Source organism: Schistocerca americana, chromosome 1 (assembly GCF_021461395.2).
Source record: "Schistocerca americana isolate TAMUIC-IGC-003095 chromosome 1, iqSchAmer2.1, whole genome shotgun sequence".
NCBI classification, from domain to species: Eukaryota; Metazoa; Arthropoda; class Insecta; order Orthoptera; family Acrididae; genus Schistocerca; species Schistocerca americana.
In genome coordinates, this window is record NC_060119.1 from 664,049,840 (window position 1) to 664,075,127 (window position 25,288).

A 25,288-nucleotide genomic window follows, 5' to 3' on the forward strand; every position below is an offset into this window, starting at 1 on the left:
TTTAGGAATAATATGACTAAAAAGTTTTGTAATGATCAGTGAGAAATGTGTGTGATAGTATGATTCCTCAGTAGAATTAATGTGTGAGGGATAATAGAAATAATGTGCTTTGAAAGTATGTATGAAGTAGAAGGGTGTTGCTATTGTTTAAATTTAAAAGGGCATATTTATTTGGAAGGCATTATAGTTAATTTAAACACAAAATCTTAAGTTTTGAATGTATGGTTCATTCCCATGATGTGGTAGTGTGTGTAAGCTTTCATTATTAGTCTGTCAGGGAGAACATCTGAGAGGGAGAACGTTGTACTCAGGACACTTCATAATAGCAAAAGATGAAAATTATTTCAGTTTTTATACATATTACCTGTGAAAAATTAAACATCTATTCAGGAAAGGTGGTGATGTCTTTTTGTTGATCTCCTTAATTAGTAAAGTAACCAGTCAGTGATTCTCTGTATATATTAATTAATTTTATTTTTTATTTTATTTGTAGATGACCTGGAACCATTGGAGGACCACGCTGAGTACGAAACAAATACTCGTCAAAATTCTTCAGTTCACATTCGTGTGTTTCGGATAGCTTTAAGTGGTGCTAACACATAAACAGAGAAGTGATGTTCTTCTCATTGAATGAATTAGTTCGTTGGCTAGGACTTACGATTTTTGAGTTATGGATACAGTTGAATGCTGTGTTAGTCTTTTCATTGTTGCTAGCTCTGCACATTGACCGTACTCTGCAATGTTCATGGTGGATTGTCTTCTCACCTTTGTTTACTGCAGATGCCCTCAACGCATATTTTTGTACAATTGTCTTCATACGCATGTACCTGGAAGGAATGTATAAGGTGAGTTGAACTACTTGTTTATTGAAAGTTATTTCACGAAAGGCATAATTTAGCCATAGGTATAAAGGTAACTGTAAATTGTAACAGTATTATGAAAGGGATAGTTGCTACACAGTCTCTTGGGCAACTGAAGGCAGACTGCAAGCAGTAGTGCATGATGGGAGAGGCAACTAGATGGTGGGGGTAAGGAGGAGGCTGGGGTGGAGAGGGGGAGGGATAACAGGGTAGGGGTAGCGGACAGTAAAGTGCTGCTTGTGGGAGAGTAAAGGGATGAGTCCTTCCCACCAACACCAGCTTTTCTGAATTGCACAGGTGAGAACTCTCCCTGCAATGTATTCTACAGTTCCGTAACCCTCCTGGCCTCAACCTTCGTTAGTCATTGTCCTTACCCATCTAGCCCCTTCCATTTTCCAGTTCCAAAACTATGCAGCCCTCTGTCCCACTAACACACGCTCAGCCTTTTTACTTCGTTCCTTTCCCGCTAATCCCCACCCCCTCCATCCTCCATGTACCTAGCTGCCCAACCCTCTCTCCACCTCGTTCCTGAAAACTCCCACAAGCAGCACTTCACCATCTGCTAACTCTACCCTGCTATCGCTCTCCCTCCCCGCCCCAGCCTCCTGCTTACTCTGATCACTCGCTTGCTTCTCCCATCATGTGCTGCTGTTCGCAGTCTGGCTTCAGCAGTCGGAAACTGTGGTCACGTGTGTGAGTAGCATTTGTATAAATGTGTGTGTGTGTGTGTGTGTGTGTGTGTGTGTGTGTGTGTGTGTGTGGTATAATTTCGACAAAGGCCTTGTTGGCCAAAAGCTCACTTTCTGGCAGTTTCTTGTTGTGTCTATCTGCAACTCACCATCTCTGCCATATGGTGAGTAACAGCTATCCTTTTCCTAATATTGTCAGATTCTGTCCTGGATTTTCCATTGTTTGATAATTGTGAATTTTTGTTCAGTTGCATTTCTTCTTGCATTAAAAATTGAATAGCTGAATAAAGTCAAAACAAATGTAATACTGCTATGTGAGAAGTACTAAGTTGTCAACTTGGCAGTAACATATAATGTGTTTTGCACACCCATGTACATAGGTCATGAACAGTTGCACTCCTATCATTACACTTCCAAACTGCACACTGCTTTCATTTCTGATGTTGAGGCCTCATTAAGAATGATGTACAAAGTTCTGTCTGGTAGGATATCTTTATTCCAATTGAATATCTAATCAGACTTTTTTGTCATCAGCACAAAGAGTGATGATTTTCGGTAATGACTCATGTTGTAAAATGTGCACAACCATCCCAGCCTTGTTTTATTGTATTCTTTGGATATATAGTTTGCATATAGTTAATTTCTAGGAGACACTACAGATCTATATTGAAGACTTTCTGGAAATCAAGAAACATGACATCTGTTATCTACTGCCCTTCGAATTTCATGAGTGAGCAGAGACAGAAAGTATGATGATTCCTACAATGGGCATGCATTTACTCCACAGTATTGTGTCAAGTATTTAAGTCCTGCCAGCAACTCACATTGAAGAGGCTATATGGAAGAAGAAATAATGGTGTCTGAGATGCTTGCCCGAAAGATGATGGAATATTCTATATACCGGGAAAAGTTGAAGAAACATAAGTATGTATTTGTAGGAAAATTATGTATTACCCATTTCATCTGCTCCCAGCACTTTGGATGACCAGTGTTATCAAAAAAACCTGTTGCGTGATGCTAAATGTAACATATTCTTGTGACATCCATATTCTCCCTTTGTTAAATATTCGGTCTACCTTTGTTACTGTCAACACATTGATATAATTCAGTGTGCCCCGCCATGCTATTTATGCTCATGATTGTGCTTACTAGATATGATGTATGCTTGTTTAGTTCACTCTTCTGCTGAAGGATGTAAGCCTCATCAGGACTTATCAACGAAAATAATCGGTTTTTGAAAACAAAATAGAATATCCTGGCAGAAGGGTTGAAGGTAAAGGAAGAGGGATGAAGGCAAAAAAACTGATGACATTTAGTAAAGGGGAAGAGTTTCAGAAATGTCAGCCATAACTCCAATTCAGTGTAGACTTACTGTACAGGATGAGAAGGGCAGACACTTTCCTAAACCTCTCCAGTCCTTTTCCTTCATTCCCCTTACATTCTCTTCAAACCTTGTGCCGGAAGGAGGAGACATAGGCTTTGAAAGCATGCTCATTTCAATATCTTTTATGTGCATTTCCTCTCGTTGCCAAATGGTGAGTAGACTTTTTAATTTATCCATATTATATTCTAGCATTTATAAAGTAACAGTTACAAATATATCATATTGTTAATTATATGTTTGATGTAAGTAGTTTCTTAATGATAGTTTATTTTATTGGACTTGTTCTGGCATTCGCCCATCATCAGTGGTACCTTGTATATACTACAATTTTTGTGGATGTCGAAAACAAAGTTTTCCAACAATCATATAATAATGTGGTTGTATGATTTGCATATGCATGTAGAAGCAATCAGCATGATAAATTCTTACAAAAATATGTAGTTGCCAGTGGCAATTTCAACTGCCAATCACATATTCTCTTGGAGATATATTATGCCGATTGCAAATACAGAGTAGTTATAATTAAAGCTACTCACAGAGGTCCAGTGTGGGCTATAATTATCATATGGCAATGAAACTTGTTAGACATTCTAATACATTAATGCCAAACCAATTCCAGTTTTGGCCACCAGGTGTAAATCAGGCACTGCAAATGCAAGAAAGATGTGTAGGGATGTTTCCCACATGTAATGTATTAGGAATGGGACGTGGGCAGAAAAGTTCAAGACAAATAAGGAAGGCATAATGTTGATTTTACTACTACCACTGCTTACTCAGTTTGTTCAATATGAGCATTGACAGTATGACATATTTGTTAAACAAAATGATCAACAGTTGCTCACAGCAGTTTCTGTGAATTCTGAGCAACAGATTCCTGTAAACTGGCCTTCAGATCAGGTAGAGACTGAACGTGTCCCTGGTAAACATGTTCTTTTAGATATCCCCAGAGCCAGAAGTCTCATAGATTCAAATCTGGCAATCTTGCAGCCCGTACCTCTGAAGATAATGTGTTCATGGAAAGTTGTGTTAAACAGATCTTTCACTGGGCAAGCGACATGAGGTACTGACCCATCTTGAAATAAAACAGTAGTTTCCACACAGTTGCACTCTTCCAAACCAGAAATCACATGCTGTACAAAGAAGCATCAATAATGTACAGATGTCATGGTATGTTTGACAGGCCCTCTGGTTGTATTCTCTTCAAAGAAGAATGGACTGAGAATAGAGATGTTACATCCATTCCTCATAGCAACATATGATGAGTGCAATGATTCTTTGTGCACTACAAGTGGTTTAACAGTATGCAAAATTTGGCAGTTCTACTGCACACTGTTGTGTAAAATGTGTCTCATTTGTAGAATATTGCCCGGCCAAATATCATGAACTTCAATCCATGCCAGAAACAGAAGAGCAAAGTCAGGCCATTGCTGTGGATCATTAAGTTCCACTTGCTGTGACATCCGGATCTTTCGGTACTGTTGACCATAGGATGGACAGTTCTCTTAACACTGCATGAGCCCTAGCACTAATCAGGACACATGCTGCATGGTCAGTTACGGCAACAGCATCCTTGTCAATAATTTCCACTGGTAGAGCCTGCTTTCCTCTTTCAGATGCCTCACCAAGCTCACCTTTGTTTTTTAATTTCATCATCATCTTCTTTACACCATTTAATAACATTACCTGTCTCCTCATGCCTTTCGATCACCGATACTCTCTGTGCTGCACTGTAATTGCTGCTGTTCACATAACATAGTTTCACTTAAAGTGTAAAAGTGCATGGTCTGTCTTCTCAGTAGCCATACCGTTCACTCATATTATGGCTTGTCAAATGACAGCATGGATGTCATACCGTCAAACAAACAGTGTACAGCGGCAAATTTGCACCTGGTGGCCACGACTGGAATTTATTTGTTTTTCAGCGTAAATGTGTTCCAAATTAATACATTAGCATATCTACCAATTTTTGCTGCCATACGATAATTACAGCTCAAACTGGGCCAGCCTGAGTAACTGCACATTAATTTTAAATAGCCAGTTTAAATCATAGAAGCATATTATTATAGAATTATTATGATAAATCATCTTTGGAACCTGCTAAAAAGCACTACATGTAAGATACTTCCGAAGATGGGCAAAAGCACAAAACTTGTCCAATAAAATAAACTACCATCAAAAAGCAACTTTCTACAACCATCATTATTAATACGATATCTTTGCAATTTTTTCATACTGCAGGGTGCCAGATGTAAAAGATAATCTTTGAAGTTACCTCAGTCACCCCATATTGATATCTTTTTAAAACCACCCTCTCACAAAAGAAGTTTGATAAGTTATATACTCCAACAAATTTAATTTGTACATCATATCTGTCATTTATCTACTGATGTAAATTAGAAAGCTATTGGCCAAAACTTGAATAATTCAGGCAGGTATTATGAAGAATTTTCATTTTCCAATGTATATCTCTTTTAGTATAGTGCATTTTTCAATCAGTGAACAAATAATGTGTGAGGTTAATTTCTCAAGCCACGTTAGATTAGCCTTGAATATAATTCTTCATTTGATGGAAGGACAAAGCTAATGTGACAGAACACAAAAGTTTCATGGAATTAAACCTGGTGAAAGCTGCACCAGAACATAAATCCATGCGTCAAAATGTATCCCACGTGTTTGGCTGCAGAATATTTTTTTAGTAATCTTCATCCTCTTCTGATGTGTTATGTACTTGATTAGTCTTAAGCACTCCATCAGTAAATCTTATTACAGAATTGCTACCACTCTTTTTAATCATTGCTGCTCATATAAAGTCTAATAAAGATAAGCTTCACTTACCCTACCAAATTATCTTGTAGGACATGTCCTCAGTTATTTCAGAGTAGTAGAAAAGTCCCTGCTGGTATTTGTTGAAACAGAGATCTTGTAACAGATAATATTATCTTATTTTTCACATCCTAAGTGTGTTGTCATACTATCCTACACTCCCCTCCCCCGTGGATTTTCTTCTGCTCCTCCACCTTCTTCCTGCACTTCATCATGTACTTTGGCCTGTAACATCATCCCAATTCACTTCCATTTCTAAACTTCGGTATAACTTACTTGAGTTTTATTTATTCTGTTGACCCAAAATAATACATATGTTTGCTCTGTCACTGTGTGCTAAAATGAACAGAAGTCTATCACTTGCAAAATTATTGGTACATTGTTCTGCGTTTACTACTAACATTATCAAAACCATATGATTATTGAATGCATCTCATATTGTATGTAACATGGGGATATATAGAAAGAAAAATGTTTTCAGGCAGCATTAATGCGCGCGACATGGAGCCTAACACTACTGCTTTTGCTGTTCGTGTTTAAATTTTTACTATGCAAAAAGCTGCAAAGCATTGATCAAGGAGGTGGCGGTCTAGATTTCTCTGAAGTGCTGTCACCAATCTTTATTCTGCTACAGCTTGTAGCTGTACGGGCATGCCAGTTACACTAAGTAAGTACCTATTTTATTCTAATAGACAAGAATTTAATGATAGTCTTTTGGATGTGACAATGTTTAGATGCACTTTTCTACAAATTTCAAGCTGTAATATTGATGTTTAAAACTTTTCTACTGCTCACAGTATTTGAAAGCTAAGCACTAAAAGCAGTTAAGAATAGTGATACAGACAATGAAAAATTACCAGAAATGTAGCTCAAATAGTATGACTAAAGGGGGAGTAGATGTGGCATATCTGTCAGGAGACTGGATTGCCATGGCATAACCCCCTTGCTGGAGAGCTTGCAATTTCAGATCAATAATCTCAGAAATCCAGTAAAAAGGCTAGGGCAGTACAGAAATGACAAATCTAATTCTTATTTATGTTCACATGATAACGGATAGCACCACATCTAGAATAGGTATTACAGGTTATCTCAGGATTTTGAGTTTTAAGGGAAATGATTGATTGTGTGTAACATAAAGATTCTATGTGTAGGCTACATATTATTTTATATGTAAGTGGTATCGACAGTATTGATGATCAACCTGAGAATCCAGAGAGATTTTTGGTAATGCTAGGTGAAGTAAGATGTGGATATTCTGCAATAAAGGCAGTTAAAGACTTTGTAAGAAAGCCTAATCAGCAGTCTATGAAAACTAAATGAGAGTAGTAAAAGCGAGTGATCAAGACAGAGAAGTTAATTTTGTAGGTATATTTCACTACCTAACTTAAGAGATTAATTATGAAATTGCAAAATAAGGCATGATAAGTACCAAACAGAGGTAAATGTCCACTCGTGGTAAAGAAACAACATGTTTATTGAATGACTAAACTACTACTAAGGAAGACGAGTCTGAAATGACCTTAAAATTGATAGGTATTGGAGAAAGTCATTTGCCAGTGTGATGGGACAAGACAAATGCGTGGGACTGCAGGAATAGCGGACACCAAAGAAAGTCACTACCTCTTTTCCGAGTATCGCCAGCACGACACCGAATTTTGCTGACACATGGTGGTTAATTAAGCATATCGTGCAGAGAAAAATTATCTGGACAAGATCCGAACCAAAGGCACATGGTTAATACACGTGCACGCTGGCAGTGACGAGCAAAGCGTAGGCAGTATTCAGGTGGGCACTACCACTCGTCCGTAGGATGGCTTGCAGTGCTGAACACTGGTTTACACACTGGGCTTAGTAGTGGGCATAGAGAAAGCGTGGTGCAAGTGAGTCTGCACAGTGGCAATATAATAGTCAATGAGGTTTATCCGAGGTGCAATTATTGCTAGTTGAAAAAACTAAAATGTCATGCTAAGCATATTGGTGTAAAGCACATCACCAAGTGGCAAGTCCGTCATGGAACAAGCGCAGACATTGATGCTGTGAGGAGAAGACAGAGACTGAGGGCAAACCTAGGTCGGTGGAAGCCTCACTACAAACACACCTATTGTCCTGTACCAGCGGGCATCCGGTCTCACAGCAGAAATGACAGCTTGGGATGGAAATAAGCACACACAAGCAGAAACCTGCTGCCCTAGGAGATGCCCCCTCCAACACCCCCCCCCCCCCCCCCAACTCCCTCTGCCGTCAGCCCACCTCACCCCCTCTCCCATTCCATGAGAGCGAGGTGACAAAGGCTGGTATCAGTGGATGGTCGTTATGTTCCAACATTGAGGCCATGGGCAGTGTCATCGACACTGTGTTTGTCGGTCATGCAAGATACGCCGGTGCCTGACATCAGAGCACTGGTTGTGAGGAGGGCAGGGAAGCCGGCTGTCAGTAGTGCTGATCTGTTGCGTGGCAGTGCAGTACCAGCAACGTGTGCGCAGGGTGTATGCTGAGCTGGGTTGGCGTGACTGTGTCTAGCTGTGTCTAGGGCTGTACGAACAGGAGTGGGCAGGCACTTGGCTTGGTTGCCAGTGTGGTGCTGCAGAGGTAAGGGTGCATCAGCACTGCCAGATGGCAGTGAGGAGGGCCTGACAGCATAGTGGCCACATTTGACAGTCGAAACTGCATACGGAGAGTGCTGCGAGCAGTAATTGGCAGTGTTTCTAACATGAGAGTGGGTGGTAGCAGGTCCAGGGTGTGGTGCTGGGAACGTGTGAAATAATGGTGCTGTGGAAGTGGTAGAGGCTGCAATGCGACATCGGGGGCATGACCAGCTGTTGAACGCATCAAGTGTAGGTTGCTGGAGAGGTAGAGGGGCCGGTGTATGAGCATTGTAGACATTGTGGGATGTAGGCCCTGTATGCCGACTGCTGGTGGGTAAGGGGCAGTACCAGCGTAGCATGGTATGTTCCCTGCAGTGTTGCCAGCCATACCGTGGCAGGCTGGCATCTCGGGCTACAATGGCAGGCTGCTTGGCACTGTGTTTTTGGTGGCACTGGCTCTATCAGATACCGTGGTGTTGGCAGCGGTGTCAGTGTTTGGGTGTTTCAGTGAAGACAGTAGTTCAATGAGAGATCAGACAGCATATAGGTGGGCTTCAGCCTAGCGATCAAAATGCTGGTGGGGAGCTGGAGTAGTGCGGGCAATGCTGGGGCTTGTGAACATCATTGCGCAGCATAACATGAGTGCATGGCTTGTAGTCATCATGAATGAATACCCTGCGTTCACTGTGGTGCTGGGGAGGGGTGATTGATGAACTCAGGGATGACGTCTTCTGTAGGCAGATTGGTGAGTTCTAGGAAGTTGCCTGGCATGGCAAGTAGCTAGTTGTAAACAAAGTCATTGGCTGATGTCTCATGGTCTGCTTTGTGAGCGACGAGGAGGCCAAGAAGTGGTCCGTCTGTTGTTGCGGCAGGCAAGGGAGGCCTTTAAGATACTGTGGAGCCGTTCCCTCTGCAGTTGGTGACAGCATGGAGCTGGATGTCAGGTACAGATCAGGCATGCAGAGGTCGGACAGAATGTTGCCTCAGGCTAGGGGATGAACCTATCCACCACGGTGAAGAGGTAGCAGCAGCAGCAATAGTAGTTATAGGAAGGTAGAAGGCCAACAGTGTCCACATGAATGTGGGCGAAGCGAAGCCTGACATCTGGGAAGCAGTCAGTTGTGCTAGATGAAGTCCACTCTCATAATGGGGTCCATTATGTTAGCGACAGTGAAGATCCAGTGGAATCCCATTGTAGGCCGATGATGTGTGCCATAGGAGGTGGTGGTGGCACACTTATTCACTGCCATCAGAAGGATGGCTGAGGCAGTGCCAGGGTCGCGTACGAGCCATTATAGAAAGATAGCCAACGCAGAGCTGATGTTGATCAGGAACGGAGTGAGCATCACAGATGAATAGGGGCTTAGAGACTGAACAGCAGCTGGGTGCATATAATCCTGCCACCTGTTGGAGTTTGGGTATCAGGAGCACAGCTTCCTGCAGTTCATAGCGAATGTCCCGAAGTGCTCATGGTAACAGCAGAGACCGGTCGAGTTTCAAAAGGCCTCAGCAGGTTGGCTGGAGCTGCAGTGGTGGTAGTGGTCATTGCACTGTTGGCTGGGACTGCGCGGCCGATGGCAGATGTTGTACAGGACACCGTTAGGTTTCAGAGGTGGCACAGGAATTGGAAGGGTCGACAGTCTGCGTACTGTTAGAGGGAAAGGAGGACCTACATGTGCTGCATTTTGGAAAACTTGAGTTGCAGCAATGGAGTATCGTGTAGCAGTTGTTGGCTGGAGGTGATGAGATGACGCCAAGGACCTGCATCACATCTACATCCTCATCTTCATGGGTACTCTGCAAATCACACATAAGAGCCTGGCAGAGGGTTTGTCAAACTGCCTTCACAATAATTCTCTATTATTCCAGTCTTGAACAATGTGCAGAAGAAATGAACACTTATATCTTTCCATGCAAGCTTTGATTTCCCTTATTTGATGATGATGATATGATGATGATGAATGTTTCTCCCTATGTAGATTGCATCAACAAAATATTTTTCCATTCGGAGGAGAATGTTGGTGATCGAAATTTCATGAGAAGTTCCCATCGTAACGAGAAACGCCTTCTTTATAATGATGTCTACCCCAAATCCTGTATCATGTCCATGGCACACACTCCCCTATTTCTCGATAACACAAAACATGCTGCTCTTCTTTGAACTTCCTCGATGTACTCCATTAATCCTATCTGGTAAGGATCCCACACAGCGCAGCAGTACTCGAGGATGGACAAGTGTAGTGTAGGCAGTCTCTTTAGTAAATCTGTTGCAGCTTATAAGTGTTATGCCAATAAATCACAGTCTTGCTTCGCCTACCCCGCAACATTTCCTATGTGTTCTTTCAGATTTATGTTATTTGTAACTGTAATTCCAAGGTATATAGTTAAATTTATGGCCTTTAGATTTGATTGATTTATTGTGTAATCGAAGTTTAACGGAGTTCTTTTAGCACTGATGTGGATGTCCTCACACTTCTTGATATTTAGGTTCCATTACCAATTTTTGCACCATGCAGATATTGTTTTGACCTTCTGATGACTTTACTAGATGATAAGACAGCATCATCTAGCAACAACCTAAAATGGCTGCTCAGATCACCTCCTGAATTGTTTATATAGCTAAGGAACAGCAGAAGGCCTATAACATTTCCTTGGGAAATGCCACAAATCACATCTGTTTTACTCAGTGATTACTACGAACTGTGACCTCTGAGAGAGGAAATAAATAGAACTATTGTTCTGTATGGGTAGCCATCGACCATAGTAGATGAGCATCCAGTTGCGTGGCAGAATTGGCAGCTTGCGTAAAAGTAAGTGTGCGAAGACAGAAACTCATTGCTGTAGTAAATGGCCTTAGCAAGTGAGGAATGTATGGAACTACTAAAACCTGAGTGTGGCAAAGGGTTGCCACATTGTTAACAGGAATTTGAGATATTGTTGCAGCTTATTGACATTGTTTGATTCATATGTTGAAGAAGCACTGCTGGAAGTGAATGTAGTTTACAGGGAAGGAAGAAAAGTACAAGGAATATGGGTAACAATGCTGAAACCCATAGACAAAATAACCCATGTGACCAAAAGTAAGGAAAGTTTCGGGCTACTGATAAACATAATGGGCAGCATGATAATATGGGTAAACTATAAACAAATTTAAGGTGACAGTGACGAAGAGTAGTGGGGATTATGGCAGAATGTTTAACACCAAATTTGGGAAGTTACAATAGCAGGAGCACTTATAGTAGAAGTGTTCTCCTATCTAGAAAACAAGATTTCACAGTTTAGTAGAAGCCTGGAAGATCTGAGACACAAATTTGGTAGGAAATCTCTGATTATATGAAAGATTGACTTGCAACTGAAAAAGAAATTTCTCAAAGTACATATTTGAAGCACAGTGTTATATGAAAGCCAAGCATGTGATTGGAAATCTGGAGAATGATCCTATATCAGAATGTTAAAAATAAAGTGGACGGATAAAGTATGAAATGAGGTACCGTGAAGAAACAGCAGTAGAAAACGCTTGCAAGCATAAGAAAGGAGGACAGACTAGTGTTAGATACGCTACACTATGCAGAATGGGTAACATTATTCTACTTTCCTATTATTCTACATCTACATGGATACTCTGCAAATCACACTTAAGTGCCTAGCAGAGGCTGCATCGAACCACCTTCACAATTCTCTATTATTCCAATCTCGTATAGCGCGCGGAAAGAATGAACACCTATATCTTTCCGTACGAGCTCTGATTTCCCTTATTTTATTGTGGTGATCGTTTCTCCCTATATAGGTCAGTGTCAACAAAATATTTTCGCATTCGGAGGAGAAAGTTGGTGATTGGAATTTCGTGAGAAGATTCCGTCAACACGAAAAACGCCTTTCTTTTAATAATTTCCAGTCCAAATCCTGCATCCTTTCTGTGACACACTCTCCCATATTTTGCGATAATACAAAATGTGCTGCCTTTCTTTGAACTTTTTCGATGTACTCCACCAGTCCTATCTAGTAAAGATCCTACACCGTGCAGCAGTATTCTAAAAGATGACGGACAAGCGTAGTGTAGGCAGTCTCCTTAGTAGGTCAGTTACATTTTCTAAGTGTCCTGCCAGTAAAACACAGCCTTTGGTTTGCCTCCCCCACAACATTTTGTGTGTGTTCTTTCCGATTTAAGTTGTTCGTAATTGTAATACCTACGTATTTAGTTGAACTTACGGCTTTTAGATTAGACTGATTTATCGTTTAACCAAAGTTTAATGAGTTCCTTTTAGCACACATGTGGATGAGCTCACACTTTTCTTTATTTAGTGTCAACTGCCCCTTTTCGCACCATTCAGATATTTTTTCTAAATCGTTATATCTAAATTGTTATTATTATTATCTGATTAATTGCCGAGTTCCTTACACAACTGCATCTAATGTATTTATGGTATCACACATCATATACATGCATAGTGTATCTCTTCCTAATGACTTAGCACTCTTGCAAATGACTGCAACTTCAAACTTATAACTTTCACACACAGCCTTATTTCCAAACATTGTAAATCATAGAACATTAATTTCAGTTTCATGTAAGTACATGCATATGCTTGACAATAATTTAAAATTTTTGAGGGTGTTTTAGTCAAACACATTAATATTCTTCTTATACAGTACATTTTATAGATTTACTGAAACTCCAGTTTAACACACTTGCACAAAAAAAAGTCCATGTAATGCAACTCAGAGTAACGTGTACTTTAACCTTTTTCTACAACTGTGCCCTAAAATTTTTCAAGGAAATCGTGGTACAGATCTTGACTTCCTCGAACGCAGACATTTTATGTTTTTCACTCTTTAACACTGTAATAAATTAACTCTTTTTTCCTGATAAAATAATTGACACTTGGTTTCCATCTGTATTTACTGTTGCTGCTGCTTTTGTGTAACACTGCTATTGCCAGACAAAAACAAACAAAGGAAAATGAAGGATGGAATGTAACAATATTGCGAGAAGGAAAGTTGCTACTCGCCATGTAGTGGAGATGCTGAGTCACAGGTAGGCACAACAAAAACACTATCACAATTAAAGCATTCAGCCATTAAGGCCTTCTTCAACAATACACCACCCCCCTCCACACACACACACACACACACACACACACACACACACACACACGACTGCAGTCTCAGGCAACTAAAACCATACTGCAAGCAGCAGCACCAGTTGATGATGGGAGTGGCGACTGGGTTGGGGTGGTGAGGGGGAAGGATAGTATGGTGGGGGTGGCGGACAGTGAAGCGCTGCAGGTTAGACGGAGGGCAGGTGAGAGGTAGGGAGGGGGAAGTAGCGGCAAAGGAGAGAGATAAAAAGACTGGGTCTGGTAGTGGAATGACGACTGTGAAGTGCAGGAATGGGAACAGGGAAGGGGCTGGATGGGTGAGGACAATGACTAATGAAGGTTGAGGCCAGGAGGGTTATGGGAACATAGGATGTATTGCAGGTAAGGGTCTGTACTGTCTCCCTAAATAAAGAGACTTATTTCCAAGTCACTAACATCATCTATTCCATCAAAGGTAGGGCCACCTGTGAAACCAGTCATGAAGTCTACAAGCTAAGCTGCAACCACTGTGCTGCATTCTATGTAAGCATGACAACCAACAAGCTGTCTGTCCACATGAAAGGCCACCGACAAACTGTGGCCAAGAAACTAGTGACCACTCTGTCGCTGATCACGCTGCCAAACATGATGTCCTTCATTTCAATGACTGCTTCACAGCCTGTGGCATACATGATATCCTTCATTTCAATGACTGCTTCACAGCCTGTGCCATATGGATCCTTCCCACCAACACCAGCTTTTCTAAATTGCACAGGTGGGAACTTTCCATGCAATACATCCTACATTCTCATAACCCTCCTGGCCTCAACCTTTGTTAGTCACTGTTCTCACCCATCCAGCCCCTTCTGTTCCCATTCCAGCACTACACAGCTGCCATTCCACTACCACATGCAGTCTGTTTTATTTCTCTCCTTTTCCACTACTTACCCCTCCCCTCCCCCCACCTCTCCCCTGCCCTACGTCTAACCTGCAGCACTTCACTGTCCACCACCCCCACCATACTATCCTTCCACCCCCGCCACCCTAGCCTCTTCCTTACCCCCACCCAGTCACCACTCCCATCATGAACTGGTGATGCTGCTCGCAGTGTGGTTTTAGTTGCCTAAGACTGCAATCGTGTGTGTTAGCTGCGTTTGTGGAACCGCGCCTTTTGTGCGACCCGCGCCTTTTGTGCGTGCGTGCGTGTGTGTGTGTGTGTGTGTGTGTGTGTGTGTGTGTGTATTGTTGACAAAGGCCTTAATTGTGAGTGTCTTTTTGTTGTGCCTATCTGCAACTCATCATCTCCGATATATGGTGAATAGCCACTTTCCTTCTCACAATATTGTTAATGCTATTGACAGAAATAGTTGTAAAGCTGTAATTATATACTCAAAAAAATTAAGCTGTGATAGTGTTAGTCCTCCTCTAAATGTCACCCTTCAGTTCAACTCATTTTTCCCAGTGACAGGTGACTTGGTGCAGACCTTGGTTGTAGAAATCTGCATTTTGGCTGTTCAAAAAATGTCATCTTGTTCTCATTCCAAAGAAGCAGAATGAGCACAGGCATTATCATGGAGCAAAAACTACCCCTTGGGCAGTCTCCACATGATCTTCCTATAGCCTTTTGAGGAGATTTTGATAGTATGCTATGTTTATTGTAATTAGATGGCTGAAGTCATCTAGATTGACATATCAAAGCTGCAGCCTCAGTGCAGACTTCACACATGGGTGTGAGGAGTCGTGGAACCCGGTGGGTGGAGACCCTTATGTTCAGAATATTGTGCTAAAAATTGTTTCATGACTAGTTTCCACTTTTGCCACTATGACCTCAGTTGTGATATGCTGGTCACTGAGCACCAGGACCTCTCCAGTTCTCTTGAGAGTCTTGATTATCCACAGAGAGATGGTTTGTCACTTTGCTCTTTGTCATTCAGACTTATTTGATCACACTGGAAACATCTATGCCACCTATCCCACGTCATATAATGGTACATTGTTGTTGTACATTGCATGGATTGTTGCAGCTTTGTTCATCAAATGCAGAAAACAAATTACCACATGACAATACTTCATCAGTGGGCTGTGCTAATTGTTTTGGCTTTCAAAGTGATGGAGCACAGCCATCAGTCATCCTTTTCTTTCAGGTTTTATTAAATAAATCTAGATTTCGGCTAGTGCCTAGCCATTATCCATGCACTATATCATAGTATCAGTGCATGTCGTAGACGTCAGTCCCCTGTTGTTCGGTTTCTGTCACAATTAGTTCAAGACTCTTGAAAAGGACAACTGATTGCTGTTCTCCATGATTTTGAAAGTCGTATCACAGTCATTAAGTGCATCCTTCCTAATGGAGGGAAGGTAACTTGAATTGTTTTCGACTTCTTGATGAATGAACTATGCTACTTGGGTGCAGGGATTTCAGTGTGCATCAGTGCTGCACACGTATACCTGCACACAAACAGAAAATTAAAAACTTTCATTGCCCAAGTACTTTTCCCAGGGATGTACACCAATAGATTTAAAAGAACCTGACCTCCTCCTCCTCCGTCTCCTTTTTCTTTGCTCCACTCATTATTGCAAACATTGTTTCTGTGATTCCATTATGATAACCTTTATTTTAAATATGCAGTCATATTCCGCTGATAATACCACAGTCAACTTTTATTAAATACCTGTGTTATTTTATGATTCTTATTTAGTCTACATAATACTCTTGAAACAGGAAGCGAAATAAGCTTCATACCTATCCATTTGGTGAGTTACCCATCTTGCATATTTTGTTGTGCTTGTGATCACCTTCTCATTGTTCAGTTGTGCTCCGTGCAACATACTGGCAAAGTTAGGTTTAAGTAATTACGTGTGAAAGAAAAATAAATCGTGACCTCTCAAAGCAAATAACTGGGAATTTCAATATCAAGCTTAAAGCTAAAACATTAATTCTTTATATTTCCACTTATGGAACCTAAGCAAAATTTATTTATTGCATCAGTGACAGGTTTTATGTTTGTGACTCATGAATTCCAAAGGAAAAGTTGAATGCAAGGCAATGAAGACCTTTTTATTAAGTAGTGCCACTGAGTGACCGTTGTGCTATGTCATGAAAGGGTACATTTTCTACAGTTGTTTTCATAAATGAAAGAGACATTTTATCAAGTGTGTTGTGCTCTTATTGAGCAACAGCGATCTATATAAGACAGTATGAGGTGAAAGAAACTCTTAATAGAGAGATGCTGCAAAGAGTCATCACTATACACATAATTGGCAAAATGCATCTTGAACATTTTTTCATGTAAACAGTATGGTAAGTGCTGCATAAATGAAATATGTAGGATAAGCTACTGTGTCAGAACCATCTATTATATTATAGACATTGTTGTCGTGAAAAAAAATCTGAAAGGGCCATAAAACGTGGACTGCTAAGTATATTATGGATGTGGGATGATACAATTCCACTGCTTTAACAGAGAATGCCCTATAGTGAACATAATAGTGAAAACTGTGTGATGGTTGGGATTTGATACTGTTGCCCTTCTTTTTGTGAGCTGTGCACAGCTAACTGGAGTAAGCAAATGCTGTTTGAACTTGCGTCAAATATCCATCGCAAGCTGTACTTCACTAAAGAGTAGAAATGCAGATATGTAATCATAGTAGCATGCCTGTGAATTCTCCACTATCATTTCTAGCAGAAGTACTAATCTAGCAGCATAATAGGACTTCCTCTTTGGAGTTTGGAAGATACTGGGAATGACTAGCAGCCAGTTGAAACTATATCAGCCCATGCTGCGTGCTTGGATAGCATACTCCCCACCATTGTTACGGGGATGATGATTTAAACATCTTTTGTGACTATTGTTCACCTTCACATTCAAAGTTACACTGAGAGATTATGCTGGGGTTTGCTGTTGTAATCTTTAGCTCAAAGACTACTTTGATGCAGCTCTCTATGCTAATCTATCCTGTGCAAGCCTCTCCATGGCTGCTGGAGCCTCCATCTGTTTGAACCTGTTTGCTGCAATCAAGCCTTGGACTCCTCTCACACTTCCCTCCTTTACCACATTGACCATTCCTTCATGATCATGATGTGTCTATCAATCAAGCACATATTTTAGTCAAGTTGGTCATAAATTTTCTTTTCCTCCAATTTCATTCAGTATCTCCTAATTAGTTATTCCATCTAGACTTCTGATCATCTGCATTCTTCTTTAGCATTACATTTTGAAAACTTCTGTTCACTTGTTGTCCAAACTGTTTATCATCCACATTACACTTCCACACAAGGCTGCACTCCAGACAAATACCTGAGGAAAGGTTTCCTAACAATTAAATTTATATTCAGTGTTAACAAATTTCTCTTTTTCAGAAATGCTTTTCTTGCTATTGCCAGTCATATCTACTTTAACTATTGCCATTTGGAATAGCGTCACCGAAATGCAGACATATGTACGATCTTGTATTAGGTCTACAACTTTGCTACGGCAGTAGCAGCAAGTGGTGTTCAGGTGGTTTGTCATAGGTGTAATACAAGAAGCTTAGGCATCTGTAAACATAATGTCATAAAGATATTAGTCGATTTGCTGGCATCATAAGGTTATTCTCAATTAAGTATGTCAACTTATGTACCCATTTTTCTCCATTTGTGGGAAGTTTCAATTTTCTGCTTTAACATGAAGAAATCTGTGGCTCTTAAAATGCTGGGTAAGACCAATGGTGATGGAACTATTAGTGGAAGAACATGCAGAGAAAGTTTTCAATGCCTTAAGAACGGTGATTTTGATGTCAAAGACCAGCATGGCAGTGGAAGACAGAACATGTTTGCAGCTACTGAAACAGATGAAGACAGTCACAGGACATCATTATCGAAAGCAATTGATGCGTTCGAGCCCAGCACTGAAACACAAATGGCCACAATACAGCGATAGACAGGTAAAGGTAATTTTGCAGCAGGTCATTTCTCGACCCCATGTCACAAACTCCGTCAAAATATACATGGAAATGTTAAAATGAGAGGTCCTGTCCCTCCCGCTGTATTCTCCGTACATTGCTCTTTTTCCGACTACCACCTTTTTCGATCAGTGGCATACAGTCTGGCTAAAGTGCAAAATGGAATCAATTCATGGATCCCGACAGAAGACGCCCAGTTCTTCTGCCACAGGATTCGTATGCTATCCGAAAGATGGGAGAATGTAGTGGCTAGTGATGGGCAATACTATGAATCATAATTTTTTGGTGAGTTTTTCACAATAATGCCCCGAACTTCATAAAAAAATGGCAGAAGCAAAGTTTTAGATCTAGTACCTTTCTTCTTCTATCTAACATCCCATATATTTTTTCCTAGTTAAAGTCATAGTTTGTAAGAATGAGGAAAAAAGTTAGCAGAATTGTTCTTCATTGGTACTGACAAAAAAGGTAACATCGTCATATTCTTTCGCCATAGAAGCTGTTTAACTTTTCATGAGGCTATTAATTTCATAAGTGCTTGTGATAGTTTGAAATTAATATTATTCATAACTTTTTCTTTACAGGTGTGAATTTGGCAGGAGGATAAAAGCCATGGGACTGATGATCAACACATTTCCAATCCTATGAGTTGCAGCCAAGTTTTGTTTGGACTGATATTTTTCATGACAAATATTAATACATACCTTTTTGTAGACTGCTGCCCTTTATATATTTAGACCCAATATTTTCAAGATAAATTAATGCAATGCAAATAACTGGTACTTTGCTCCTCCCTTAGATGTGATTATACTGAAACTTTTTTTTCCTGCCTTTTCATTTTCCTCTAGCCTCCTGCAGTAACAATTTATTGTAGGTCATTAGCATATTCTCAATATTACTGCGTATATGCATAGCACAGCCCTCAATCTGATATATAGCTCCCAGGACTTCATTACCAGCTACACATTCTCACGAATATAGGCTCTCTTCAGTATAAATGTGTGTCTCTTGAATCTCTGCCATATCCACAGTTTCCAAGAAGCATACGAGAAAGACGTTGAGATTTAGATCAGCTAAGCCCTTCCATTGTAAGCTGTAAAATTCGAATGTTATGAGCCAGATATCTGGTGGATTGGTCCTGAGAAGAACCGTTGTAATGTAGTTGCACATTTGTAGGACAATATGTGAATGAATGAACATATGCACACAAGCTGCTACCAACATGTGAAGGATAAGACTCCACATCTCTGTAGGGAACGTATTGACCAATCACCATACTGTTCCAACCTGTCACCCAGTGACTGTTACCTCTTCTTGCAGTTGATACACTGGCTTGATAGCCAATGGATTGAACGTGATTAACTCAGGACTTTAATTGTCAATGGATTCAACTCCCCAAGAACTTTTGTGGAGAGGTGCAGGAAAAGCTAGTGCAATATTAATAAAAGTTCATTGAACTGGAAAAGTGAAGTTGGATTATAAGAAACTAAAACTCCATGTAAAAGATTTTGCTAATAATATATTTCTGTGCATAAAAGGCACTTCTCTAATATGCCTCGTAGTAGCTAATAGGAAAATGCAATCCGAGAGTGTTTGAAGATGTGCAGATGCTGGTCAATGATTTTGATTTTTTGCGCTATAGTTCCTATGTGCAAGGTGGTGGTGATTGGTATAGGTTATGGATATTTTGATAGTATTTTCCATAACATGCTTACAAGGGGAGGCCGCCAATTGTGAAATTCAGATTCGATTCATACTGCGCATAATAAAAGCTCGTGGCCAGTGGTATAATGTGGCAAAGCACCAAGATGCACTTCTCAGCCGTTGTCGAGAAAATCGACAGTTAAAAGAAACCGTTGCAGTGAAATGCTCTGTACGATTAGTAATTTTCTACAGCGTGGTGGTGCAGCGGTAAGCGCTCGGGTTCGTAATCCAAAGGTCGCCAGATCGAATCTCGCTCCATACAATTTTTTTTTTTTTTTTTTTTTTTTTTTTTTTTTTTTTTTGTAATTCATACATATATAATTCCCGGCAATCAGTTGCAACAATTATGCATATAATAAGTTGTTGAAAGTCGTTTGTCGTGGAAAAACTGGCGACTTCGATCATCATTATGTTTTCCGCAAAGAAAGTTGTATTTCACAAATGTTATTAATTGTCTTCATAATGTTAACTACGTATAGTTAACGGAAGACGTAGAAACGAATACGTATAGCGTAAGTCAAACGTTCGAATTAGAATAGAGACCCCACGAACACAAACTTGCTGTGGCAGGTATGAAATATAAACTCCGTTACTCGCTCGTTACACTTGAAGGACAGATGTTGAATGGGCCGAAACGAGTCGCCCCATAACAGCGTAGTTGCCTGCTAACTTCGAAAGAAGGTAGATGCGGTCCCTAGCCCAACTTGCAACATCGTCGAAAATCAGTGCGGACAGGACAGCTTTGGTACACCCTGTTAAACAAACGGAAAAATGGAGGCGGTACAATTGGAGAGCGATCCGCCTTCACCAACATGCATAAGCAATTCATTAATAGTTACATATATATATGAATTGCAAAAAACTAATAATAAAAAGATATTGCATGGCGCGAGATTCGATCCGACGACCTTCGTATTACAAACCCCAGCGCTTACTGCTGCGCTATGACGCTGCAGAAAATCATTAATCGTAGAGAGTATTTCACCGCAACGGTTTCTTTTAACTGTCGATTTTCTCGACAACGGCTGAGAAGTGCATCTTGGTGCTTTGCCACATTACACCTCTGGCCATGAGCTTTTATTATGCGCAGTATGAATTGAATATGAATTTCACAATTGGCGGCCTCCCCTTGTTAATAAAGAATTTTTGTGTGGGTCTGCCATTTACCCCCTTGAAATAATCAGTAAGTCGGTTTTGACTGCAGATCAGTGGTGGCTTTTGGAAAAATATTGGTTTAGTTTCTCGATTGTGACAATCAGCTGCAACTTCTACTTGTCTATACCTGGGTCACCTTGTCAGTTACTCTGTGAGCACTCTAGTTTACAATTTCTCACAGTTGACTGTCTCTCTTATGCTTGTAAGCAAAACAATTTTCAGGTGTGTATACTTGACATGCAGCATCTGAGATATTCATGAGTTGTTGTAGTTCGTCCATTAGTCAAAGTGCAGATTTTCTTTTCACTTTCCTGGTCTGAGCAAACATGTATGTTGCACAGTTGACTAAGTTTGTCACTTATGTCTACGAAGAAAATGAAGTCATCTCCCCAACAATCTACTTTCTGTCAGTCTCTGTAGTAAGTAATCATGGTTTGTTTCTTGGGCATTCTAGCGAGCAATACTGGATCATAACGAGTTACTCTGGAGATTTCATTGCAAAGATATCTGTGTGTCTGTGATTATTGCCTACATGATGAATAGGTACTAGATAAAGTAACATCATGCTTAAAGAAGAAATTATGTGCTTGAATTCAACAGCAAAGGGTTTGTTGTACAGAAGATTCATATTAAGGGTCACCAGTAATTAGGGGTGCCAACTTATAAAAAATATTGGGGGGGGGGGGGGCATACTGGGGGTCTTGCCCTGGGAAATTTTCTAAATTTCAGATGAAAAATAGTGAGTTTTAAAGTTTTCTAAGAATTTTAGAGTCATATGATCAACATTAGCACCCTGAAATCTGGACTCGATAACTTGACAAGCCTGACACATTTTTTGGCTTTGAAAAAAGAAACAAAACATAAACATGCATGGCATTTTTGTAAAAAGCAAATTGAATTTATAGCAATAATCATGCTCATAGACTATTACAGAGCAGTGAATATATAGCTCTGAAAAGATTGAAATTATATTTAAATAAATCCTAAACTATCATTAAAAGAATAAAACAAAATATTGCTGTCGCACAGTAATAGCACTTTGATTAATAAGTGAGATAGCTAATTTAAGCTTACTTTGAATAAGGCTCAGTGTTCATTAAATAAAAACAATATCTCGAAGTTAATGCTTCAATACAGTTAATAAAGTTAATACACTATGCCTAATACTTTCAGTCAAAAAGTATATAAATAGCATGTTTTAATTGGGTCTTACACCCTAAAAATATTTAAGTATTTGAAAATAACTAATACAATACTATAGTAATACAGTACTAAACTAGTACTAATATTTCGAAACTGAAAATTTAACATTATGTATGTATTTAATTCTCTATTTTATAAAGATTTTTAATATTGCTCTAAATGCCATTATTGGGGCTAGAGTGTCTTTAGAAAGGTGCAAATGTCGACTGTCTGACTGGATTACTGAATATGAAGTCGTTGATGACTGGTCGGATATCCAAAACGTCTCGGTGGGCATGAAGAACAGCCAAGTTGTTCAATCGCTTCTGTCCCATTGTTGATTGGAGATATGACTTCAGACATCTTAGGACGCTAAATGACTGTTCTGCTGTTGCTGTCATTATTGGAACTACTTGGAGATGCTCAATGCACTTCACTACTTCACATAACATTTCTCCAACTGCAGGCTCTTGTGTAATGTACTTTCTTACATCACGCATGTTTTTAAGACCAGTTGTTTTTTTATTAGCAATATCAGCTATTCAAGTGTAAGCACAGTCTATCGATGTCTAGGTCATTTTTGAAAATCTCATTTGATTTTTCCAAATTTGTTTCACCTCTGTTTACTAAAACAAGCACTCTTGTTCAACTGCAATGACCTGTGTGAGTCCAGTTAAAGCAAATCACTCAGTAATGCAAGATTGCACCGTTTCACAAACTTCAATGTAAATAGCTTTGTAGTATTCCTTTGGGGTTTTGAAAGTGGGCGGTGAGCTGGCCGGTTTTAATACTTCTTTAGTATATTTTGATTCCGAGGAAGTGAAGGATCATCAACTTGTGAAGGTTTTTCTTTCAAACACAATTCCCAGGCCTTCTGTTCAATATACAAATCAAGCCCTCATATATTTTTTTTCCAGATCATTAAGACTTAGATGAGGGCACTGAATTTTTCATTGACATCCTCTACTGGGTTGATTGCATGGCAATAAAGATGTAAAAAGAAATGTCTTGAATCATAACATTGACTCAAGGTAGCCTGCACATTTGTAACCTGCCTCGGTTTTGTCCTCTGCAGAAAGTGTTTCAAAAAACTCTAGAAGTTTTTCAATATTCTCAAGATACTAGAAGCTCCCATAGTTCATAGTCGGGCAAAGGGGTCGTAGACCAGCTTGATCATTGGCGCTCTCACAGTGTATGCTTCTGAAAAGTCCCATTCTTTTGCTGGATTCCCTTATGGTGTTTATTAAGTATGGGCTAAAGCATAATATCCCTCATAGTCGTAAGAGGGCAGTAACTGTCTACGACTGCCAAGTGTAAACTGTGAGCAGTGCAGTGCACATAATGTGCTTTTGGTTGTATATCCAAAACTAACTTTTTTAGTCCTTTGAACTTACCTCTCATATTCGAGGCACCATCATAGCACTGTCCTCTTAATTTATCCATTGACAAATTAAGATGAGCAAAAATGTCTTTTAAAATATCAAACTGTGTTTTTGATTCAGTGTTGGGGGTCTTGTATAAGCCAAAAAAGTCTTCGTTGATGATGAAGGAATCATTGACAGTACAAATACAAAATGACACTTGTTCGTGAATCGAAGAATCACTTGTTTCTTTAACCATAATAGAAAAGCTAGTCCTTGTCAGCATAGAAATTGCACAGTACTAAAAATTGTCTCAAGAGCTAAACGGCCTTTCTTCATATCACTATCTACCTGTTCATTCGGTTGGGACGCCACACTTCGGTTGGTGATAGAATTTAGTTTCAGAACACCTTTATGCATAAACATGAATTAATAGAGGGAAACATTCCACATGGGAAAAATATATCTAAAGATGATGTGACTTACCAAACGATCTTTAAATATGTCTGCTTGTGTCTGTATATGTGTGGATGGATATGTGTGCGCGCGCGCGAGTGTACACCCATCCTTTTTTTCCCCCTAAGGTAAGTCTTTCCGCTCCCGGGATTGGAATGACTCCTTACCCTCTCCCTTAAAACCCACATCCTTTAGTCTTTCCCTCTCCTTCCCTCTTTCCTGATGAGGCAACAGTTTGTTGCGAAAGCTTGAATTTTGTGTGTATGTTTGTGTTTGTTTGTGTGTCTATCGACATGCCAGCGCTTTCGTTTGGTAAGTCACATCATCTTTGTGTAGATATATTTATGCATAAACATATTTTTGTGAAGACAGAATTTTTTCCCAAGCCTTTTTCCAGTTAGAAAACACTATGGAAGTAAATGCATCTTCTTTTTGAAGAAAATTGTAATAGATTTTGAGCATCTGCCTCTTTGCAAGTTTTGCAAAAAACTTTTTCTGTAGATGCTTCATATTCTAGCCATGTATATTTGATCAACCAAGACTTCTGAAATGATTGTCCATGTTTCGGCTGTGGATGGTTCTCGCCTGAAGGCAACGAAGCAATTGATGACAATAATTTTTGGAGGTTGACTTGCAGTATCAACAACTTCCAAGTGTTCCTTTTTGCTAACAAATTTGTCCATTGCAAACTTAATTCACAATACACTAAGTGACTAAAGTAAATGAATAAAATAGTCATATAAAATAGTCCTCTAGACACTCAAGTTGGAACACTAAACACATCTGCAGCATGCACTGAACAAAAGTATCCACACTAAATGACTCAGGGTGGGCTTTATATAGCCAGTCATTGTAATGTCTTGAAGCGTCAAGGTGATGCAAGGTGGAGGGTTCCACGCGCTTCTGCTCCAGTCCTTTTGATGTCGCTGCAGCTGTGGCGCTCGCCCACCGACACCAGACTTTACCCGAAGGTTCGCGCACCGGGACAAATTCTATGTGTACCCACAGCACCATAACACCATCATGATTCACACCACTCGTTTTCAGTTAACCTGCTTACTACTGTAATAATT

The 25,288-nt window shown here is 40.0% G+C and overlaps 3 protein-coding genes across 3 annotated transcripts in view; all 3 read left to right on the forward strand.

Annotated features, from left to right (window-relative positions):
- LOC124608359 (ribonuclease P protein subunit p20) overlaps positions 1-623 on the forward strand; it is a 33,936-nt gene extending 33,313 nt beyond the window's left edge. Inside the window, exon 4 of the mRNA XM_047139979.1 lies at positions 494-623. Within this exon, the coding sequence (XP_046995935.1) occupies positions 494-603 (110 nt within the window). The 3' untranslated portion in view covers positions 604-623. The remainder of the gene's footprint in view (positions 1-493) is intronic.
- On the forward strand, positions 615-19,130 carry LOC124608375 (transmembrane protein 203). The gene is made up of 3 exons (XM_047139980.1): positions 615-845; positions 6,238-6,423; positions 18,942-19,130. Exons 1-2 carry the CDS (start codon positions 615-617, stop codon positions 6,421-6,423), a joined length of 417 nt encoding a protein of 138 aa, XP_046995936.1. The 3' UTR covers positions 18,942-19,130.
- On the forward strand, positions 17,809-18,924 carry LOC124608391. The gene is made up of 2 exons (XM_047139981.1): positions 17,809-18,282; positions 18,323-18,924. The coding sequence occupies exons 1-2, from the start codon at positions 18,024-18,026 to the stop codon at positions 18,421-18,423; spliced, it is 360 nt and encodes a 119-aa protein (XP_046995937.1). The 5' UTR covers positions 17,809-18,023; the 3' UTR covers positions 18,424-18,924.
- Positions 19,131-25,288: the final 6,158 nt, after the last annotated feature.

Coding starts and splice junctions, on each gene's coding strand:
- LOC124608375 (XM_047139980.1), top strand. CDS start 615: ATGTTCTTCTCATTGAATGAATTAGTTCGTTGGCTAGGACTTACGATT. Junction 846..6,237: donor ACCTGGAAGGAATGTATAAG/GTGAGTTGAACT, acceptor AAATGTTTTCAG/GCAGCATTAATGCGCGCGAC.
- LOC124608391 (XM_047139981.1), top strand. CDS start 18,024: ATGTCAACTTATGTACCCATTTTTCTCCATTTGTGGGAAGTTTCAATT. Junction 18,283..18,322: donor CAGGACATCATTATCGAAAG/CAATTGATGCGT, acceptor AACACAAATGGC/CACAATACAGCGATAGACAG.